At 39.9% G+C, this 20,356-nt stretch overlaps 1 protein-coding gene across 2 annotated transcripts; it reads right to left on the bottom strand.

Moving 5' to 3' along the window:
• Positions 1-616: 616 nt before the first annotated feature.
• Positions 617-17,741, bottom strand: Prm (Paramyosin). 2 transcript variants are annotated; one of them, XM_090158052.1, is made up of 17 exons: positions 17,401-17,741; positions 15,569-15,625; positions 13,172-13,258; positions 12,927-13,093; positions 11,804-11,882; positions 11,487-11,732; positions 9,740-9,936; positions 7,533-7,665; positions 7,226-7,442; positions 4,811-5,051; positions 3,587-3,782; positions 3,394-3,522; positions 3,165-3,329; positions 2,899-3,105; positions 2,623-2,823; positions 2,399-2,556; positions 617-937 (listed from the first exon to the last, which is right to left on the bottom strand). In XM_090158052.1, exons 1-17 carry the CDS (start codon positions 17,509-17,511, stop codon positions 724-726), a joined length of 2,805 nt encoding a protein of 934 aa, XP_090014178.1. In that variant the 5' UTR covers positions 17,512-17,741; the 3' UTR covers positions 617-723. The 2 variants fall into 2 exon arrangements, with proteins under 2 accessions (XP_090014178.1, XP_090014179.1); XM_090158053.1 differs by lacking the exon at positions 617-937 and having other exon boundaries at positions 2,208-2,556; positions 17,401-17,739.
• Between the last annotated feature and the right edge of the window lie 2,615 nt (positions 17,742-20,356).

The following is a 20,356-nucleotide window of genomic DNA, read 5'->3' as shown; positions in this document are numbered from 1 at the left end:
GATATTTTATGTTCCACCGGTTTTGCATAAACGTGTTCTGAATTTAAAATCGGTGTTGATCCATCTGTAGCGTTTGTAAGTGAAGATAAATTCACGTTACAGTCACTTGGGCTATAATTTTCAAAAAGTCCTCCATAGATATCCTTATTATTCCCTTTGAGTTTTCCCCAGTATTCGAAATTGTGGGCCTCGGCGTTGAGATTATAATTTTAAGCGTTTCATTCATTTTGTTTTCGCTGTTTGAACATCTTTATTCTTTACTTATGAGTGAAATAGAATGCATCCATTTTGAGTTACGGAAAACCACGTAAAGCGAAGTATTTTGAGTAATTTGTTAATAAATCGCAGAGCTTCGCTGTTTCGTCTGTAGAGCATTTTCTACTTATTTGTAGCTGAATTTGGCGGGTTTTGGGGAAACTAACGTGTCCTTAAATCTTAATCCGAAATCAGTCTGGCAAACCGTGAATTTAGAATTTATGAGGTGAAAATATGCGCATGAAACAGAGAATTTATTACAATTCAATCCATTTATTATGTTTAAGCGTTGAATCTTGATATATATAGTGTTTTTAATAAATAATATTTAAATAGTTATTTTTAGAAGATTTTTAAAAAAAGTTGAGAGATCAGTATCGATATCGAAAAAAGTGTATTCGCAAAATCGTATAAATTGAAAACGTATCCTAATTAAAATTATTCGATCGTCACACTCGAAATAATATTTTAGTACCGCTCCCAACCAATGAGTCGATTGGCAATGTGAGCGGCCCGTTTGTACGAACGGGTATTGCGGGCAGTGCGGAACATAGCGTTGGTGGCATGGGCTCGATCAGTATCACGGGAAGACAAAGAGTGGAGGTAATAGCCAGTGGGGACAGTATGCGAGACGCTGTAGGGAGACACGTGGGTGGTGTATTCGACGTCACCTTCTTCTTTTCTGCAAAAATACATGGGAGAGACAAAGAATGACATGAGAGGTCCACTTTGGGTCAAGACGAACCCACACTGACAATAACCATTGTTGACACTTCGTTTGGGGGAAAAAACAATTTTGACATTTTTAATTTGAGGGGGAAAAAGACAACTTTGGGAATGTGGTACAACTCAGAATGCATTCCGGTACCGAGAATATGGGAAGGCAGATTTCCAAACCTATCCAGACGACGTTTGTGATTAAAAAGCAGATGATATTTTGTTACGAAGTATGCGAGGCTGGTGCCAGAGGCTAATGTTATATCATTAGGTACCTGAATGCATCCTTGGTACAAGCAAAAATAGGTACTTATCATGATTACCGGGAAGCCCAACTTATTTGAAATTCCGTTTATGCGAAGTTGATCGTGGTATGCCTAGTATAGAGTTGCGGCTGTAAGATGTGATTGCACTCATTGAGTTGTGTACCGTAAAATGATGGTTTATTGCATTCGCAGCGATTAAAGATATAATTCCAAATAAAGAAAAAGCTCTATATTATATTCTTAAATAAAAGTTGATCAGTAGAGAGAGGAAGTAATAATATGGCAGTGCAAAGAAATCAAGCTGATAATTAAGCAGAACAGATTAGCCCCACCCCATCCGTCATGTAGAAAGTTTTCTGGATAATGTTTTTTTTGTTTGCAAACAAAATTTTATATATTTTCTTCGTCAAAAAAGTATTTGTTAACTAACGACATTATTACATAGCTTCAAAACCTGCAGGTTTTGTTTTAAGATCTCACAAAATAATTTTTAAACCACGATCACACCAAGTCATGTGTAAACATCTAATAAACAGAGTAAATTGGTAGTGTTTTTTGTTTTTTTTTTCGTAAAAAGGGAACATTATAGAAACGGAAAATTAAAACTATAAAGCTTATATATATTCCGCCGAGTCAAATTTTTGATCGCAATGGTTTAAATTTAACTATTCCGTCCCCAATTAAAATAAAGGTCGGATCAGAACTAAATTTAAACCATTCTAAGAATATAGGGCCACGGTTTTTTATTTGTTTTCAAAGAAATTTGAATTTATTCAGAAAAACAACCTCGCCTTTTATTATTATTATTTTGGTTTCTTTTTCGAAATAATTTAGTTAAATTATAAATTTGCATTATTATATATTTTGTCGCGATATATATTAGTCACCGGAACGTCTGAAATATTTTCTTCAAACATGACATAGTATCACTCCTCCCGATGGTCACTAAGATAGTAGCACTCTCGTTCGTTTTTTTGCGATATTCTTTTTATTTTAGCATTTTTATATAAATCCGAATTATGAATAAAAATTACGGGAGGAACGCCATCTTTCGACTGTCCGAACGTAATCGGAGGATCTTTCGCGTTGACTTAAATATTTATTATTTTATTTAATAATTAGTGGTGGACTCGGAGGTCTGTTCGGAGATGAACACTTGCCTGGTTCCACCGGGAACGGTGCTGGTGGTGACCCATGACCTGTGCTTGGCGCGAATCATGGACAGGTTGCTCTCAGCCTGGTCGGCACGGTCTTCGGCAGCTTCCAACTCGCGCTGGAAGCGACGTACTCGGGACAGACTCTGGGAAGTCATGCCCTCCTGCCAAACAATCGAGGAAAGAGTTAGAAATTTTTTGGTTCTTGGTATTTGTCGTCTATTACGTACTTGTTCAGACATCTGTCTCTTGTAGGCCTTGGCTTTCTCAGTCAGCTTCTCGACGGCGTCGTTGAGGGCGGAGATGACCTTGTGATCTTCCTCGGTGGTGATGATGAGCTCCTTGACGCGGTGGTCCTTCTTCCTCAGAATCTTTTGGGTCTCGGCGTGGCGACGCTTCTCCTCTTCCATTTCGATCTCAATGTCGCGGATCTACGTTATTCACGTTTACAGAAATTATTGTTGTTAAACGTTAAATGACCAGCGATGTAAATGCCGATTTCATACCCTGGTCTCCAACTTAGCAATGACGCGCTTTCCACCAGCCAAAGCGTTGGCCTCAACCTCTTCGATGCGGGTCTGGAGAGTGCGGACCTCGACTTCCAAGGACTTCTTGATGGATTCGATCTTGATCAATCGCTCTTGCTCCTCGATCATAATGTCCTTGGTGGACTTGAGTTCGATGGTTACCTTGGTGTAACGCTCGTCGGACAACTAGGATGGGTTACTCTTTCAATATGCATGTCGAGATGGTCGTGGAGAGTGCTACTTACCCTGAGTTCCTTGTGGACCTCGTCGTAGTCAGCCTGGAGAGCGGACAATTCGCTTTCGATCTTGCTCTTAGCAGAGGACAAGTTGACGTTGATGGCGGTCAATTCGTTGATGCGGGTATGGTATTCCTCTACAATCGTTTCGGCAGTGCGCTTGGCGCGAGCGGTCTAACAAGATTATAGTTTTTAGTGATTTACTTATTTAGTTATTTAACCCTTTGATAATTCTTACCTGTTCCAAAGTGACACGAGTCTCGTCCAACTCGGCTTGGAGTCCTTGGCAGCGGCGTTGAGAGACACCCAATTGATCGGTGGTCTGTTGGAGTTGACGGTGGATCTCGTCGTAGTGGGTTTGCAACTCCTGTACGGTTAAATATCATTGAGTTTAGGCGATTAAGATTTTTAATTTATAATGGTCAACTGACGGTGATTTGGATGTTAAGTCGCTTGATGGTCTTCGTTAAGTCAACGTTGTGCTTGTTGGCGGTATCCAAAGCCATCTCCAATTCGGTGATCTGGATCTGCATCTTCTTCTTGATCCTGGCAACCTCGGTCTTCAACTTAGCCTCGGCCTCGGCCAGACGCATGTTCAAGTGCTCGATCTCGATCTGCATCTGTTTGCTGCGGGGATTAAACAAATGGTTTCGCGTTATTCAACTGCTTTAAAAGGGGGGCCATTAAACCACCATACTTCTGCTGATCCTTCGCGATATATTCTCTAACCGTAACATTTTGGATGGGCTGGTTTAATTCAAATTCCGTTAGCATCGACGCGTCGGAACTTTCGATGGCGTTTCGTATCATCTGATACGAGTCCGTTCTGGTAACCGCTTCTTCGTTTCCAATTTCCGAAGCGGAAATCCGCGATTCGCCATCTTCGAGAAATTTCCTCAACTGTTCTTCGTGAAAAGAACGCGTCTGTTGAGTTCTCGAACGTCTCGAAACGAATGATTCCTGATACGCGGTAGAAGCGACCTCGCTTCGAATCGAGGTGTTGGACCCGCAACGCCGAATTCTAACTGTGGTATCGCACTCCGAAACAACGGGCTCCTTATCGGTTGTAGTGTCGCGAGTGGAACCGAGTGCGTAATTGCTATCGTAGATACGACTCCAGGGCCTTTGCCATCCTTTCCCGGGCGCCATTCGCTCTCGACACTCGAACCCGAAGTAATGAGGTCTTTTCAAAGTGTCTGCGAGCACTCGAAAGGGAAACCGAAGCCCCGGTTTCTTCGACTAATATCAGCATTCTTTTCGCTGAGCCCAGTTAATTCTCCTTATCTCCCTGCCGTCTATTTTTTGCCCGGATCTGACTCCGCGTTTTTTCCCTCTGGAGCCCTAATACCCCGACCCTCTTCGTCAGCTCCCCTGATGGCCTTCCTATACCCTTTACCTCTGCCCTCTAACAAACTTCAATACCGTCCTAAAAATGGTCGTCTCTTTCTCGGTTTTAGTACTTTTCGTCCCCTTTGTTTCCTTCGAAAACTAAAAGCTCAGAACACGAAAATTCCTTCTCTTTGTATCCCAAGGTAAAGTTCTCAACGAAACGTTTGCGTCTCAAATTTAAGAACACGCATCAGTCCCGAAATAGAATTCAGGGTTCTTTTTTTCGGGATTAGGACCAGATGGTATGGGGGAATTTCAGTACTTACCGCAAAGACTCGATTTCCTCTTCCTTGATCAACAACCTCTTCTCGTAGTCGTGTCTGACCTGGGCCAACTCGGCGGCCAACCTCTGGGCTTTGGCCTCCTCCTGCTTGCGCATGGTCTCGGCTTCCTTGTAGGCAGCGCTCAATTCCTCGCGCTCGTTCTCCAACCTCTTGATCTCCAACTCCATGTCGTGGATGCGACGGTGAGCATCGTTCAACTGGTTCTTGGCGTCGGCAAGATCCTCTGTTAGAAAAGAAAAAAGAATGGGACTTACGTTACGGAAGATTTTCATGTTAGAAAACATTGCAAATAAAGTGCGTGTAAATGAAACCTTCGAATTAGATCAAAACAAACCTGGCTCGGAAAGTTGGGAATAATCAATGTTTAAAATGAAAGGGTTTGGCTTTTTCACTTTCTCAGTTTCGTTTGTTTCATTTAACACCTTTTCGGACGCGTTTTCCTTTGCGTTTACAGTCTGTTCTGAACACGTAACAGCAACGATTTCCGAATTGGCTTCGGTTTGTTCCAGCTTGGAACATTCAGTCTTTGTCGAAGTTGTTTCGATCTCTGCCGATTGGGAAAATTCAGTTTCAGTTGAAACTATTTCGATCTCTGCCAATTGGGAAAATTCAGCTTCAGTTGAAACTATTTCGATCTGTTCAGATTGGGAACATTCAGTCATTGTTGAAGTTTGTTCGATCTGTTCCGATTGTGAACATTCAGTCTTTGTTGAAGTTTGTTCGATCTGTTCCGATTGCGAACATTCAGTCTTTGTTGAAGTTTGTTCGATCTGTTCCAATTGCGAACGTTCTGTTTTAGTTGAAACCGTTTCGATGTGCTCCAATTCCGAACATTCAGTTTTAGTCGCGACGGTTTCGGTGCGTTCCAATTGAGAGCATTCGATCTTAATACGTTCTTCTGTATGGGTTATCGCAATTTGTTGATCGATAGTTTGGACAATCTCTGAGGACTCCACACTATTATCCTCAGTAATACTGGATAACGTTTCCATCGTTACAATTTGGTCGTTAGACTCAACTTGATCGGGCGTCTTCGGCCGGTCCACGTCGCCTTGCTCTAGCTGCTCTCCAGACTTTGAATCGGGGGACCTACTGCGCCGTTCCTCTTCATCAGCGCCTTCCTTAACTACGGACCCGGTAGAAGCGGAATCATTCCATTCTCTTTCGGGTGATCCCGGACTACTCTCGCTCTTATGTTCCTCCTTAATCCCGTTTTCACTCTCACCAACCGGTATCGTGTTGGCGATCGGCATTGCGCGTTGTATTTATAGAGTCGAAAGTACACTAATAATTTTCAGTTGTATCTGCTAGCCGTCCTTCGTGAATTATGCTGGTTCGGAACTCCGAGACGGCTCGTTTTATACTCCTCCACTGCAGGCATCAGCTCCTCTGGGCTGCGCGTCTACCCTCTCGCAGAAATTGCGTCCAAAAATGATAACGGGCAAACGACCTTCCACGCGTAATACGTTGGTAGAGAAATTAGCTAAAAATAATCAATTTTTCCCCCTCGGTAGCTGCCTGGAGATTGTCTTTCCTACGTACAATGTCACGAGAGTCATTTATTGTGTTTCTTAGGCTTTGAAAGCCGCCATAGATCAAAAGATTTAAATATTTTTGGCAAAGGTTTACGCATTAGGAGATTAAAGGATAGATTAATTGGGAAAAAGAAAGGGTTTCGAATACGATACAGAGAGGCAACTGCTGATGACGTCCGTGAACTATGGTTTCCTTTCTAACGGAACGAGCCCAGTTTAGATTTAACGACCATTTTAACTGGTATATTAACAACTGTCTGTGACTACTTTCGCTGTGTTTATTGATCGTTTTTCTCGTGAAATACTTTTATAACTAGGTTAATAGGAACAGTTGCCAGTGTCAACAATTCGTTAGTGTTTTAAGCGAATTGTCAGCAAATTATTACGATTTCCAGGTTAAGTTTCGTATCTTTTGGATTGGGTTCCAATTTTTGACGCGTTGTGCAAGTACTGAAAATCTAAGTATAGAAACGGCTTTTGGTTTTGTTCGAACCTATCATCTTTTATTTGTATGCAGAAAAATAAAAAATAAATTCGTGTACTTTCCAAAATAAACATTCATTAGTTCCGGTGTAATTTTCTTTGGCACATGAAGGTGTTTTCTGTTTTGTATGGGGACAATGAATGCCATTGACCTTTCGTCACTAAGTTGGGCGCCATCCAAACTGCGTGGTACCACGAAATTGCATTAACATATTTCATGAAAGTTTATAAAAGCTCTTCCTGGTAAGTCGTTTTCTCAAAATCGAGTTTGTCTTCGCGAAGGACAGTCGATTTTCTTTCGTTTGGTGCTTCGTTTAATAAGCGTTATTACCCGCCCGTTTTACGCGCTTACGCTATAAGGTCTGTTTAAAGGACTTACCATTAAGTTTCTTGTTCTCACGAGCCAAAGCTTCCTTCTGCTCACGCAGTTTGTCGTACTCGTACTGCAATTTCTGCAAGTCCGCGATCCTGGTCCTCAAGTCCCGCTGGGATTGCTCCAACAGGGCGCTGACGTCGTCCAAGCGGGTTTTCAAGTCCAAGTTCAACTTCTCCAACTGAGAGCAGCGTTTCTCCAAGTTTTGAGCGTGAGTAGTGGCCTGAAATTGTCAACGAACGTTTAGTTTATCAGTTACGTTTAACTTTTCAAAGGTGGACTAAATGGGTTGGCTATATCGTATTTCGCTTACCTTCTCCAAATCCATAATCAAGACCTCGACTTCGCTCTGGAGACGAGATTTTTGCTTCTCCAAGGAGCTGCATTTGTTCAGCAGAGCTTCCAGTTGTTCCTCGTACTCAGAGAACTTCTGGGTCATCTTGCGTCTGAAATCATCCGTTTACACGTTTTTACTAACTTTTTAACTAATTAATCGATTGTATGTTATTCGACAGAAACTCAAAGGGTTACGGTGCTTCGCCGCAAAGCTTACGGGAATGCTGTTGGAACATTTCTACAGGCGCAGTAGACCAATTTTCAGTGATTTTTCTAAGGTTTTGGGGCCCTTTTTTAAATTATTCCCAAAATTTTGAAATTCGGTTCTTATCGAATATTTTGGGGTCAGTATTATCATTAACATCTTGGACCTTAAAATGGTGCGGAATCCGAAGTTCTCAAATATAATCACAAATCGAAAGAATTTGATATTTGTGGGATCACGAAGGGTCATAATTTTCGATTGACCTCCAAAAGTATTGAAATTTTAAAATCTTTGGCATAACCAAGAATGTATTTATTTATACTCAGGGATAATGAATATGTCGAGATTATTTTTAGCGTTTCTCCAATTCCACCCGTTGGGCCCCCCGGTATGCTCCTCCGCTTTAATAAAATCAAATAATACTGCAATCTCATTGGTTCTTAAAAATTACGTTTTTCGACGCGATTAACGCTGCAGCGAGGACGCAAAAAATAAGACCGCCTCCTTTTTCCCTCCCCCCCCTTAGCGTGACGGGGTTAGGGACTCAACGTGTCCGTCGATAGTCTCGACATATTCATTCTCCCTGAGCATAAATAAATACATTCTTGGCATAACTTAAGTTAATAAATATTTTTCGGTGGTCGTAGCTTTGATTGTACAAAATTTTAACCCCTTCTTTATCCCCCAACGAATTTAAGGCTATGCCATTGATGTTTGTCATTTTTTACTGTTATAAGTAAGAACATGTGATAAGTTTTTCCTTATTTCGGATTGGTGAAATTTATGATCGAAAGTTACTAGCCCAATATGCAAAGAAAATTATTTTTTTTTCAAAGTGGTACTCAAGAAGGATAATTTTTACACTTTATGAACCCACCAATATTAAATAACGCTATTATGTTTGACCTTGGATTCGGATTTGGCAGCATATATTAGACCCACAACAATCCAAGAAAAACCAACTTCAATCATTTAAAATCAAAAGTTACTCAAAAAAATTACTTTGAAAATAATTTACTTAAGAGCCCGAATTTTATTTATATTTGTAAATTAAAATATATTTAAAAAATTGACCAATTTTTGGGACGTCCAATTCACCCCGGATTCCAACATGGGCAAGGGCCAAAAATCTACAATGGCTCACATTTCGCGGTTTGTTTTCACAGTAGGTATTGTATAAATCGGAAATGCTTTACGAATGGACAGTAGCTATCACCAAAAGTAAATGAACCGAAGTTATCAGAATGCTATACTACCCATTTTGGAGGCGTTTTCCTTATGAAGTTACATTTGGACCTCGTATTTGAAAAAAAAAAATTGTTTTTATGAACCATTTTTTTATACATAGAAATAGCTATACCCCAAAGTGCAATTTATCGCGTCAAAAGACGGGGATGTAAATTAGCTTTTATTTGACTCGATGTTCTGATCCTTTTCAATAGGGAAAACGTCCTCCGATTCTGAGAGCTATTTCGATAATATATAAAAATGCGCAGCTATTTACAAAATCCGACTGCGAGTTCTTCAAGATTCTTGGTCCAACCAATATTATGTTCTAGCCTCCTTTTCCGTAATTATTTGTATCTCACTGCTTTATTGTTTAGAAAATTTAACATTTTGTTTCATCTTTTAACTATATAGGATATATTATTAAGTCGATTATTCATAAATGTTTCTATATGGTATTCTTATTGCGTGGTGCCAGTTATGTATGACCGAGGACAGGAATCCATACCTCTACTTGGAATGCTTATCCTGCCGTATCGCGTATGGTAAGATAACTCTGACGGCTTTGGCCCCGCCTACGAGAAAATAAATCCCCTCTGCGCGCGCTTCTCTCTCACGTTTATGTTTGTTAAGTTAACATAGTTACGTCAAGAAAACCGTCAGCCACATTGAGACAAAAATATCCCGCGATAAGCATTCCAAGTAGAGGTATGGATTCCTGCCGGGGATAATGGTAAAATAGATTAACTTACCGTAGCTCGTCAACCTCATCCAAGTGGGATTGAAGTTCGGTTTCGTATTTGGTCTTCCAGGCGGCGGCATCTGCGTTGGCCTTGGATAATTGACGCTCCAAGTCCAAGCGAGCCTCGGATTCTTCCTCCAATTGGACCTTGATGGACTCGAGATCTACTTCCAAAGTGTGGACGTGGACTTCGAGACTGGAGCGTTTCTACGAGGGCCAATCGTTTATCATTATCTCTATTCATTTATCATTTTATCTATTAATTTATCATTATCTCTATTTATTTATCATTATCTCTACTTATTTCTCATTAACTCTACTCATTTTCAATATCTCTTCTCATTTCCCATTATCTCTTCTCATTTCCCATTATCTCTACCCATTTATCATTACATTATCTCTAGTCATTTCTCATTATCTCTACTCATTTATCCTTATCTCTAATCATGTATCATTATCTCTACTCATTTATCCTTATCTCTAATCATGTATCCTTATCTCTACTCATTTATCCTTATCTATACTCATTTATCCTTATATATCTAGTTATCTACTCATTTATCGTTATATATCTACTCATTTATCGTTATATATCTACTCATTTATCGTTATATATCTACTCATTTATCGTTATATATCTACTCATTTATCGTTATATATCTACTCATTTATCGTTATATATCTACTCATTTATCGTTATATATCTACTCATTTATCGTTATATATCTACTCATTTATCGTTATATATCTACTCATTTATCGTTATATATCTACTCATTTATCGTTATATATCTACTCATTTATCGTTATATATCTACTCATTTATCGTTATATATCTACTCATTTATCGTTATATATCTACTCATTTATCGTTATATATCTACTCATTTATCGTTATATATCTACTCATTTATCGTTATATATCTACTCATTTATCGTTATATATCTACTCATTTATCGTTATATATCTACTCATTTATCGTTATATATCTACTCATTTATCGTTATATATCTACTCATTTATCGTTATATATCTACTCATTTATCGTTATATATCTACTCATTTATCGTTATATATCTACTCATTTATCGTTATATATCTACTCATTTATCGTTATATATCTACTCATTTATCGTTATATATCTACTCATTTATCGTTATATATCTACTCATTTATCGTTATATATCTACTCATTTATCGTTATATATCTACTCATTTATCGTTATATATCTACTCATTTATCGTTATATATCTACTCATTTATCGTTATATATCTCCTCATTTATCCTTATCTCTACTCATTTATACTCATCATAATCATTAATCATCTACTCTTTCATCATTATCTATATTCATATATAATGGTATCTACTCATTTCTCAATCTCTAATCATGTATCCATATCGCTACTCATTTACCATCATCTCCCAATAATTTATCATCTACTCATTTACCATCATCTCGAAATCATTTATCATCTACTCATTTACCATCATCTCCCAATCGTTTATCATCTACTCATTTACCATCATCTCCCAATCATTTATCATCTACTCATTTTCCATCATCTCCCAATCATTTATCATCTACTCATTTACCATCATCTCCCCATCATTTATCATCTACTCAATTATCATTATCTCCTACTCATTTTATCATTATCTCCTACTCATTTTATCATTATCTCTGTTCATATATCATTCTTTATCATTATCTCTTCTCTAGATAAGTAGTAGTCAAAATGGTGCTCCTTACTCTCTCTTCATCTTCCAAGCGCCTACGAGTGTCTTCCAACTGGACGGCAAGTTGGGACTTGGTGTGGTTGACGGTTTCCAAGGTGGTCTTGTACTCTCCGATCTCCTTGTACAGCTCGGCGTTTTCGCTAGTCAAGCGGGAACGGTGGGAGCTGACCTCGGTGATGGTGCGGTTCAATTCTTCAATTCGGATGTTCAATTCGTAGACGGTGTGCTCATATTTTTCAATCGTCTTGTGGCTGGCCAACTACCAATTCAAAGGAAAACAATAACATTAACTAAGGACATTCTATAAGTATGCTTCTCTCGTGTCTTTACCTTGTCCTTGTTAGCGGTTTCGACTTGAGCGAGAAGTTCATAAACCTCATTTTGGTATTTTTGCTTCTCCTTCTCAATCCTGACAAAAAAGGGAAGTGATTATATTTTTCGATAAGCTGTTAAATTATTTCTCAAAATATTATGAAGGTCTAAATATAATACAAATCTTTGAGAATACCATATTTTAATACAACCGAAATCGCCGTACTTCGGCTAGATATAAATTTAATAAAGATTTAACTCATGTACCTGTTCATTTCCGTACAAATTTAACTCTTGTACCTTTTCCTGGTGGTGCAAGATTTAATTTTTGTACCTCTGGTGCAAGATTTAATTCTTGTTCCTCTGGTGCAAGATTTATTTCTTGTACCCCTGGTGCAAGATTTATTTCTTGTACCTGTAGTGCAAGATGATAAGATCTAATTCTTGTACCTGTAGTGCAATATTTAATCTTTGTACCTCTGGTGCAATATTTAATTATCGTACCTCTGGTGCAAGATTTAATTATTGTACTTCTGGTGCAAGATTTAACTTTTGTACCTCTGGTGCAAGACCAAATTCTTTAATTTATGGTGCAAGATTTAAATTTTGTACCTCTGGTGCAAGATCAAATTCTTTAATTTATGGTGCAAGATTTAACCTTTGTACCTATAGTGCTAGATTTAACCTTTGTACCTCTGAAGGAAGATTTAACTCTTGTACCTCTGGTGCAAGATTTATTTCTTGTACCTGTAGTGCAAGATAATAAGATCTAATTCTTGTACCTGTAGTGCAATATTTAATCTTTGTACCTCTGGTGCAATATTTAATTATCGTACCTCTGGTGCAAGATTTAATTATTGTACTTCTGGTGCAAGATTTAACTTTTGTACCTCTGGTGCAAGATCAAATTCTTTAATTTATGGTGCAAGATTTAAATTTTGTACCTCTGGTGAAAGATCAAATTCTTTAATTTATGGTGCAAGATTTAACCTTTGTACCTCTGAAGGAAGATTTAACTCTTGTACCTCTGGCGCAAGATTTAACTCTTGCGCTGCCATGAAGGCATACTTGGCCGAAGTTTTTAGTTGTGTTAAAACCACGGTCTTCTCAAACATTGTCTTCAATTATTTTCTCGTCTTACTTGCTCTTGTGCTTGTTCAAGATGTCGAGTTGATCTTGGAAGTCGGCGATGGCCTCTTGGTGCTTCTTGCGCAGGTGGTGGGCGGTTTCCTCGCTTTCCAAATGGACATCCTCCAGAAGCTTGCGGAGCTTGGACAGCTCAGCGTCGCGCTTCTTGTTCATTTCAGCCTAGTCCATTTAAAAAAAGGATTCGATAATTTAGTTTAAAATGGTCTATTGATAGTCTTTATAGGGTCTCTGGTATACCTGGCTTTCGCTGGAGCCCTCGGCTTCATCCAAACGTTCGCTCAATTGCATCAACTGGACATTGAGGTCGGTTCTTTCCCTCTCAATCTATTAGAGTCCAAAATAAGTGTTTTAGTTAAAATTCGCGTTTATAGAATGAACAAGAATAGATATGTTTGCCTAATTTAAAAATTTAACAAAATGGTAAATTTTCAAGAGTCGACCTTTGATTCAACCCGGTCAACCGTACAACTTAATCATTTAACCTAAAATAACTACAAACTTAAACATGAAACTAAAATATTCGATAGTTTATATCTTAACTTTATACGTTTTCAAGGATAAAGGGATAATGGTACTTAGTACCTTGTACAATGTCTTCACTTTATAGGTTTCCAAGGATAAAGGGGTAATGGTACTTAGTACCTTGTACAATATCTTCACTTTATAGGTTTCCAATGATAAAAGGGTAATGGTACTTAGTATTGTTTCCAATGATGAGTAATGGTACTTAGGACCTGGTATAATCTTTTCACGATACAGGTTTCCAGGATTTATGGGGTAATGGTATTTATTACTCAGTACTTTCACTGTATAAATTGTCTAAGATAAAAAGTATTGATACTTAATACCTGGTATAATATCTTTCTATTTATAGGTTTCCAGTGGTAAAGGGGTAATGGTACTTAATTTAGCACCTCGAGCATTATTTTAACTTTTTTATAAGGGTATTAATAATTATAAAAATATATATGTTCTCAAAAGTAATGGTATATTGGTATTTAGTACCTCGTACAATATTTTATTTCCCAAATTTGGCTAATTGGAACCGCGTGTCAATATAATTCACCATTGATTGATGGGTTATACACAAATTCATCTTTTTTAAAACAAAAATATTCCGGCGCGGGGGGCGCTAGTGGGCGAAAAGGGTCGGTTTTCTCCATTTGGAGGGATGGAAGTTGAAGATGACGTCAGGAGAGAAGACATTGGCTCCGAGTCGCATTCAGGACCTACTTTGGAAACGATTGCTGGTTTCCACACCCAGTGACTGATGCCTGCCCACCCGCCCACCTCTCCATCCCCAGCCTCTTCTTCATCCTCTCGCCCCCCTCGTTTTGCCTTCCCCCTCTCTGCCTCATCCCTGAGGATGCTCTAAATCTTCGACTTGGCAAAGTCGGAATCCTCGACGTTCCAAAGGATGAAGAAGATGGCGAAGAAAAAACAAAGTCAAGAAGAAAAAGAGAGGGATGCGTTTTCTTTTTTTAGATTCGGAAGAGAACATTTTTCTATTTCGGTGTCCCGCCCGTTTTCCCCTCCATAGCTTCCCCTCCATAGCTTTCCCCCCTTTGCCACTACAGTTTAAGGGGGGTGAAATTCCTATAATTAGACCCAAAATTGGGTATCAATGAACATTTGTTTTTGTGAAGGGCGGATGACTGTATCTGACCATTGCACCATATCGTTTCGTCATTTTTGTGAAGTTTTGCTTCAATTGGAAACAACGTATCGCAATTTTTACAACGGAAATGACTTATGTGTTTATACTCGAGTCATCTTCGTTGTTATCGGGAAGAACTTCAATTTGTTTAAAGTTTTGTAAGTTTTGTAAACTACGATAAAATGTCGATTCGAGTTTTGCTCGAGTGATTTATCGACCTATAACGTAAATCGTTCAACCGTAAAAATGTAAAATGAAAAATAAAATAATTAACCTATATATACCGGTACTTTGTTAATGAAAAACATTTCAAAACATTTTATTTGTAAAATAATTGGCAACTAAAAAAATTGAGCTTGAACCGAAAAATCTGTTGTAAAAATCTCAAACACAATTAACGCGAAGGAAATTTTATAGTGATTTTATCTATAAACAGTTAACGCTTATTTCTACTTCCGTTGTGAGAGTACACAATTCCCCGCCTCTGAAAGTACGCTCTACGTTTGTTGGACATTATCCAGTTGAGAAATAAATTTCTATTTTAACTCGCGGGTGTCTTTGGGGTGTTCGCGTCTCTTTGACGAACAGCCTTGGTCTCGGGCGCATTGTTTCACGGAGACCTCGATCCCTCTACCTATTTGTCCCAAATCCCCGGAATGTATTCGTCATCCAATTACTTAATTTCTTCCCCCTCCCCTAATTCCTTTAATCTTGGCTCCTTCGTAGGTGATATTTGGGTTGCGTTTATATTTATACGTTTTCTCACCGGTACTAGTCGAAACAGGGTCACGAAAACCACCTATGGGGGTCCGACATCTTATACTCAAAGGAGCCGATTGTCGCGACAACTTTGCCACTGCTAAAAACTAGCCGACGACATTGATTTGTAATTAGATAATTAAGTAAAAAGTTCACTTTAGCTAAACTGAACCTGGTGTTGTACTCTGACTTCACGTTTAAGTTTGAACCATCCTTACCCTTTGACGCAACTCGCGTTCGGATTCCAGGTCATCCTGAAGGAGCCTGAGCTTGTCCTGAAAGAGAAACGTTAATTACGATATCAGTGGTTACTCTTGTAGTTAGTATTGTGTAGGGTTACGCTAACTATTAATGATTTATAATTGGAAATGCATAATTTTGCGGGGGATTGAAACCCCTAAATAAGGGCATGTCTGGTCCCCCCCTCGCGAAGTTAGCGTGGGTGTATGTTGCGGTAAAACAATTCTGACGAATTTTAAGGTGTTTATATTAGGCACAAAATCCTATTTGAAGTTTTTGCCGGGGATGTCTTTGGATGTAGTCCAAAGATCAAAAATAAAGCAGTTTTTTCATCGCCCATTACTCTCTCTCTCTCTTGGGTCCCGGGATGGCAAAGCATACGGCGCCTCTCTCTCTCATCTCTCTTGAAATTCATCCCGAGGAGACGGCAACGGAACGGTGGTGAGTGTATGGAAATAGGCCAAAAATTCTGCTCATAAACTAAGCCACGAAAAACGGCCGCCAACGCTGAACAAAAACATACCCTTTGGGAATATGTCATTCGCTATTTAGGGACTTGTAGTGTTTCTGAGTTTTAACTTTAAAGTCTGACATTCATTTTGATAAGCTTCACCTAAACTACCATTTGAATTCGTGGCGTATTGAAAACTTATACCTAGGTACTATAATGAGGGTTGACCTAGTATGCAAATGTGGTGGCGTAGTAGGGTACCATAGTCTAACAAAATTCCTGGTTTCACGAAGCCTCCCAAGGGGAAGTTTAGTTGATGGTGCCAGCTACAAAAGTCTGTGACTATCCAGTTTTCCAAAGGTTATGGCCAGTATAAATATCATTATTACGATTTCAAATATTATCTTTATAATATCAAATCGTGTGGCGCGTGTGTTATAACATATAAAGGTATGACTGTTACGCCAGTTCAACGTTTTAGGCCTATTTTAGGATTTAGGAGAATGATGGAAGAGAGTTTCTAAATTTTAATGGCGCCTAGATAATGGACTTTGAGGAATGACGTATGGGTTGGTTCTAACGAGATGAAGGCGCGGGTTTTATGGCTTCAAAGTACTTCCAGAATTCCAAAAGAGTGCCGTAACTAACCCTAACCTAGGCTTAACACATTCGATTCTTCACCTCTTTCGTGGTTCTCTCCCCCCTCCGGAAAGAGAAGTTTTTCCTTGAAGAGCGAAGAATAAGGGCGCGCAAGCCAGCAGAGAGTGGAATCTCGGAGAGTTAATTTTAGAAATCTCTCACCCGCTCTGCGTGTAGATTCGCCATCCAAAAAGGTTTCTCGGCTCCTTGCTGAATTCCGAAATATTTCTGGCGCGCTTTTTATCCATTCCCGAAACACTGGGAATCCCTGCCCGCGCTCTCCCTCAAAGAGAAAGTACTGTTGCCTTTTTTTCACTTGACTTAAAGGGAAAACTGTGTGACGGTGGTTGCGGGTGACTAACGGTACTTGTATTTTAAGAATCCGTAGCCTGATATCGGAGCTTCGGTGTCTCGGGTTCCATTCGAACGGTGTCCCAGGGTTCATGCACTTAGGCTCGTGGTTCAAATTTGATTATATAGTAGGGGTAACCGTGGCTGGTTTATAGGTAATTAGTGTATAATTAGGAAACGTGCTTAAGCGAAAGGTCATAAAGTCTTCGCGTCTTCGGTTGAACCGTTGATGAGTATTCCAATAGCAATGCTTGGTTAAAGATAGACTCGAGGCAAAGAGTTTGGTTTGCCGCGGTCAGCGGTTAGGACCCAAAATAGGTGGTTAAAAGGGTTAGAATTTTTGAGATAACGGTTGATTGAGTATCCTACCTCCAGCCGGGTCAAGGCGCCCAGGTCGGTGCCGTACTCGATGCTGATGTCTCCGCCGCCTCCCCCGCTAGAGCGGTACATGTACTTGGTCGTCTTGGTGGAAGAAGACATGTCGAAAAGCGGTCGCTGCTCGGCTTCGATTTACGGATAAGACTGATTCAAACGAAGGAATGGATGGTATCCGCGTGGACGATTAACACACCCGATCCCGGCGTGGAAGACGAAAGAGAACGAGGTTCGAAAAGTGAAGAGGGAGAACTCGCGTTGCGGAGACCACTCTAATTCCGGGACAACCTCGATTGGGACGTCCCCTGACGGGATCCTGGCGAAACGTTTGTAGCTGGGAGAAGCGAACTTCGCGCCTCTTCCGGAGATCAACTTTATAAAAGTTCTGGTAAAGGGAATGGCGCGTTTTTAGAGGGCCTTCTTTCCCCCCGTCTCCCAACCATCCTCGTCTCTTCCTTCCTTCCCGGAGTAGCGCTCTCGAAGCTGGCTCAAGTTACTCCGCCCCGAACAACCTTTTATAGAAACAGCTCCCTCTTAACTTCAACCAAGGCTGCGGCGGTGGAGGATCCTGGCGACTAAGATGTCGCCCATTCCTATCAACCAATTCAATTCCACCCTCCATCCCGATCAAGAAGCTCATTCTTTCCTCTCGGGTAGGCGACTCCTACGGTAGCTGTCTCGGACTCGTTTGTTTTTTAATTTCAACATTGAGAGGCGCAAAATGCCCGTGAAACCCGAATACACCGCACGAAGCCATAGCCAAGAATTTTGCAATGGGGGGGAGTGGAAATTAACCATTTGACTATTACGAATCTCGCTGGAGACGGACGTAAAGTAAAGTTAGTATAAGCCGACGATAAAGTGGGTGTGTTTGGTTTCTATAGGAGATTCCGACAGGAGTAGGCGAGTGTGTATACTCTTCTACCAAATGGTCCATGGTCCTTTAGCTTTCATCTTCAAATATTTTAGGGTAGGGTTGTCTGGAGTGTACTCGCGGATGGGACTATTAGTTAAAAGGATTGTTATATTTTTTTCTCCCGAGGTAGTCTACATCGCAAATATGTGTATTTCTGGCTATATCAAAGGAGTCTTTATTTAAACGTCCTCCGCGGAAAAAGGATCTTGCCAACTAGGCTCTACCAGTATAAAGCCGTCGAAAAATCTTCGCAGGTAGACCATTCGAAAATGAGGTCAGGACCGTGACTTAAATCTTTTCGTTTTTGGTATATTTGTAATTAAGAGCTATACAAGAGGTAAATTTTCTTGGCCCAAGAGAGGAGAATACAGATGGAGTGAGGTGTACGGCTGACGACTTCCTTGATTCCAATCTCGCGCCTTTCCTCCCGCCGTCGGTCGCAGCCTCAACCATGCAGCAGACGACTTGGTTATGGTTTTTCGAAACAACATAAATAATAAATAAGAAACGCAAAACTGCGTTCGTTAAAAAGCTATTTGGAAACAGATGTCAGTTCATTCAACTGTTTGTCGTACCCAGAGCCGCGTTTCTGCCTAGGCAATATAAGCAATTGCCTAGGGCCCGCAAATAACGGAGGGGCCCGGATTTGAAGTTTCGAATGGAATTATTTTTCCTACTTTCCTTACACAGTTTAATTTAGGAAATATTAGAAAGGTTAAATAAAGCGCTTTAAATTATTTAACAGTTAATTGATCTTAAATCTAATGAGCTTCCACCGAAAACTGTTCATACAAGAACGGTTTCTAAACACCTTTTTTACATTTAAAGTGAGCCACGTTACGTGACAATAAAATGGATGTTTTAAACAATACTAAAAAGTGCCCTTTGTCTTTGTGTACCATGGTGCGGTGGTGTACCAAAATCTATACTATCTTCGATAAGGCTGCGTTGGAAAAATAGACACAACTCACGCAATTAAGACTTATTTTCATCGACAAATTTGTTGATATGAAAGTAAGAATAAAAAATTAACTCATTTGCATTTTGTAAAATTACTAAATTACTACTATAATGAAATACGTCCTATAATCTGAAAAGAAATAAGTATGGGGCCGGGTTCGAAGACTTTGCCTAGGGCCCGGATAACAGCTGACGCGGCCCTGGAAGTACCTAATTGGAGGCCCCTGTACAAAGCTATGGGCGATCCCCTGTAACTCCACCCAAGTTTATAACCTCCAGCGCGAAGTCCATCGTCGCTCTAATGTACAACTATCGGTTCAAATAGTTTAACTTGTCCTACAACCAAAAGTCTTTATTCGTTTTAGATTTACCCTGTCTATAGACGCGACTAAATACGAAGTTTAGGTCTTTCGAGCAATGTTAAAAACATTTTTTTTCATTAAAATTTCTTTTGAATTTCATAATTTGAAAAATGGGGCCCTCCAGAATCTTGAGGCCCTAGGGCAGTGCCCTTTTTGTCCAATGGGAAAGACGGCACTGGTTGTTTCGGTTTCTGCCATAATTGTACTCGCGCAATCGGAATTGTTACTGTTTCTCATTGACGTTATTATTCGCGGTTTTTATCGAAGTACAGTGAAGCTAAAATGTCTCGATGATTTAGTTGGGGGGAGGAGCGACATTGTACGGGTTGATATCAGGGGTTTGTAATACGCTATTGGGAAAGTTACATTCCCGAGTCGCGAGAGTGAAGGCTATTTTTAGGGTTTCGTCTCCCTCGACCAGGGAAGATCTCAGCTAGTTGGGAGATGCGTAATGTCGCCGCTTGATCAGTTTAGCTGTGCAGCGCTATGGATGTCTTTGCCGCGAGAAAATCGCGTTTTTCTAAGCTAATAATTAGCCACGGGAAAGTTTGTTGTTGAACGGGGGTATGAAGTTCGCTTACAGCCAAAGACTGTTACGACTCATGAAGCCATGATTTAGTCTCATCCCTCCGCGTTTTTTTTATTATTTTCGCTTCCCTCCGAGATGCAAAAATAACGCTCCATTCTCGATGAATGATTACGCCACTCGTTG

Source organism: Leiobunum rupestre, chromosome 9 (assembly GCF_980474605.1).
Source record: "Leiobunum rupestre chromosome 9, qqLeiRupe1.1.hap1, whole genome shotgun sequence".
NCBI classification, from domain to species: Eukaryota; Metazoa; Arthropoda; class Arachnida; order Opiliones; family Sclerosomatidae; genus Leiobunum; species Leiobunum rupestre.
The sequence above is the reverse complement of the archived record's forward strand: the minus strand, read 5'-3'. Positions and strand labels throughout refer to the sequence as shown.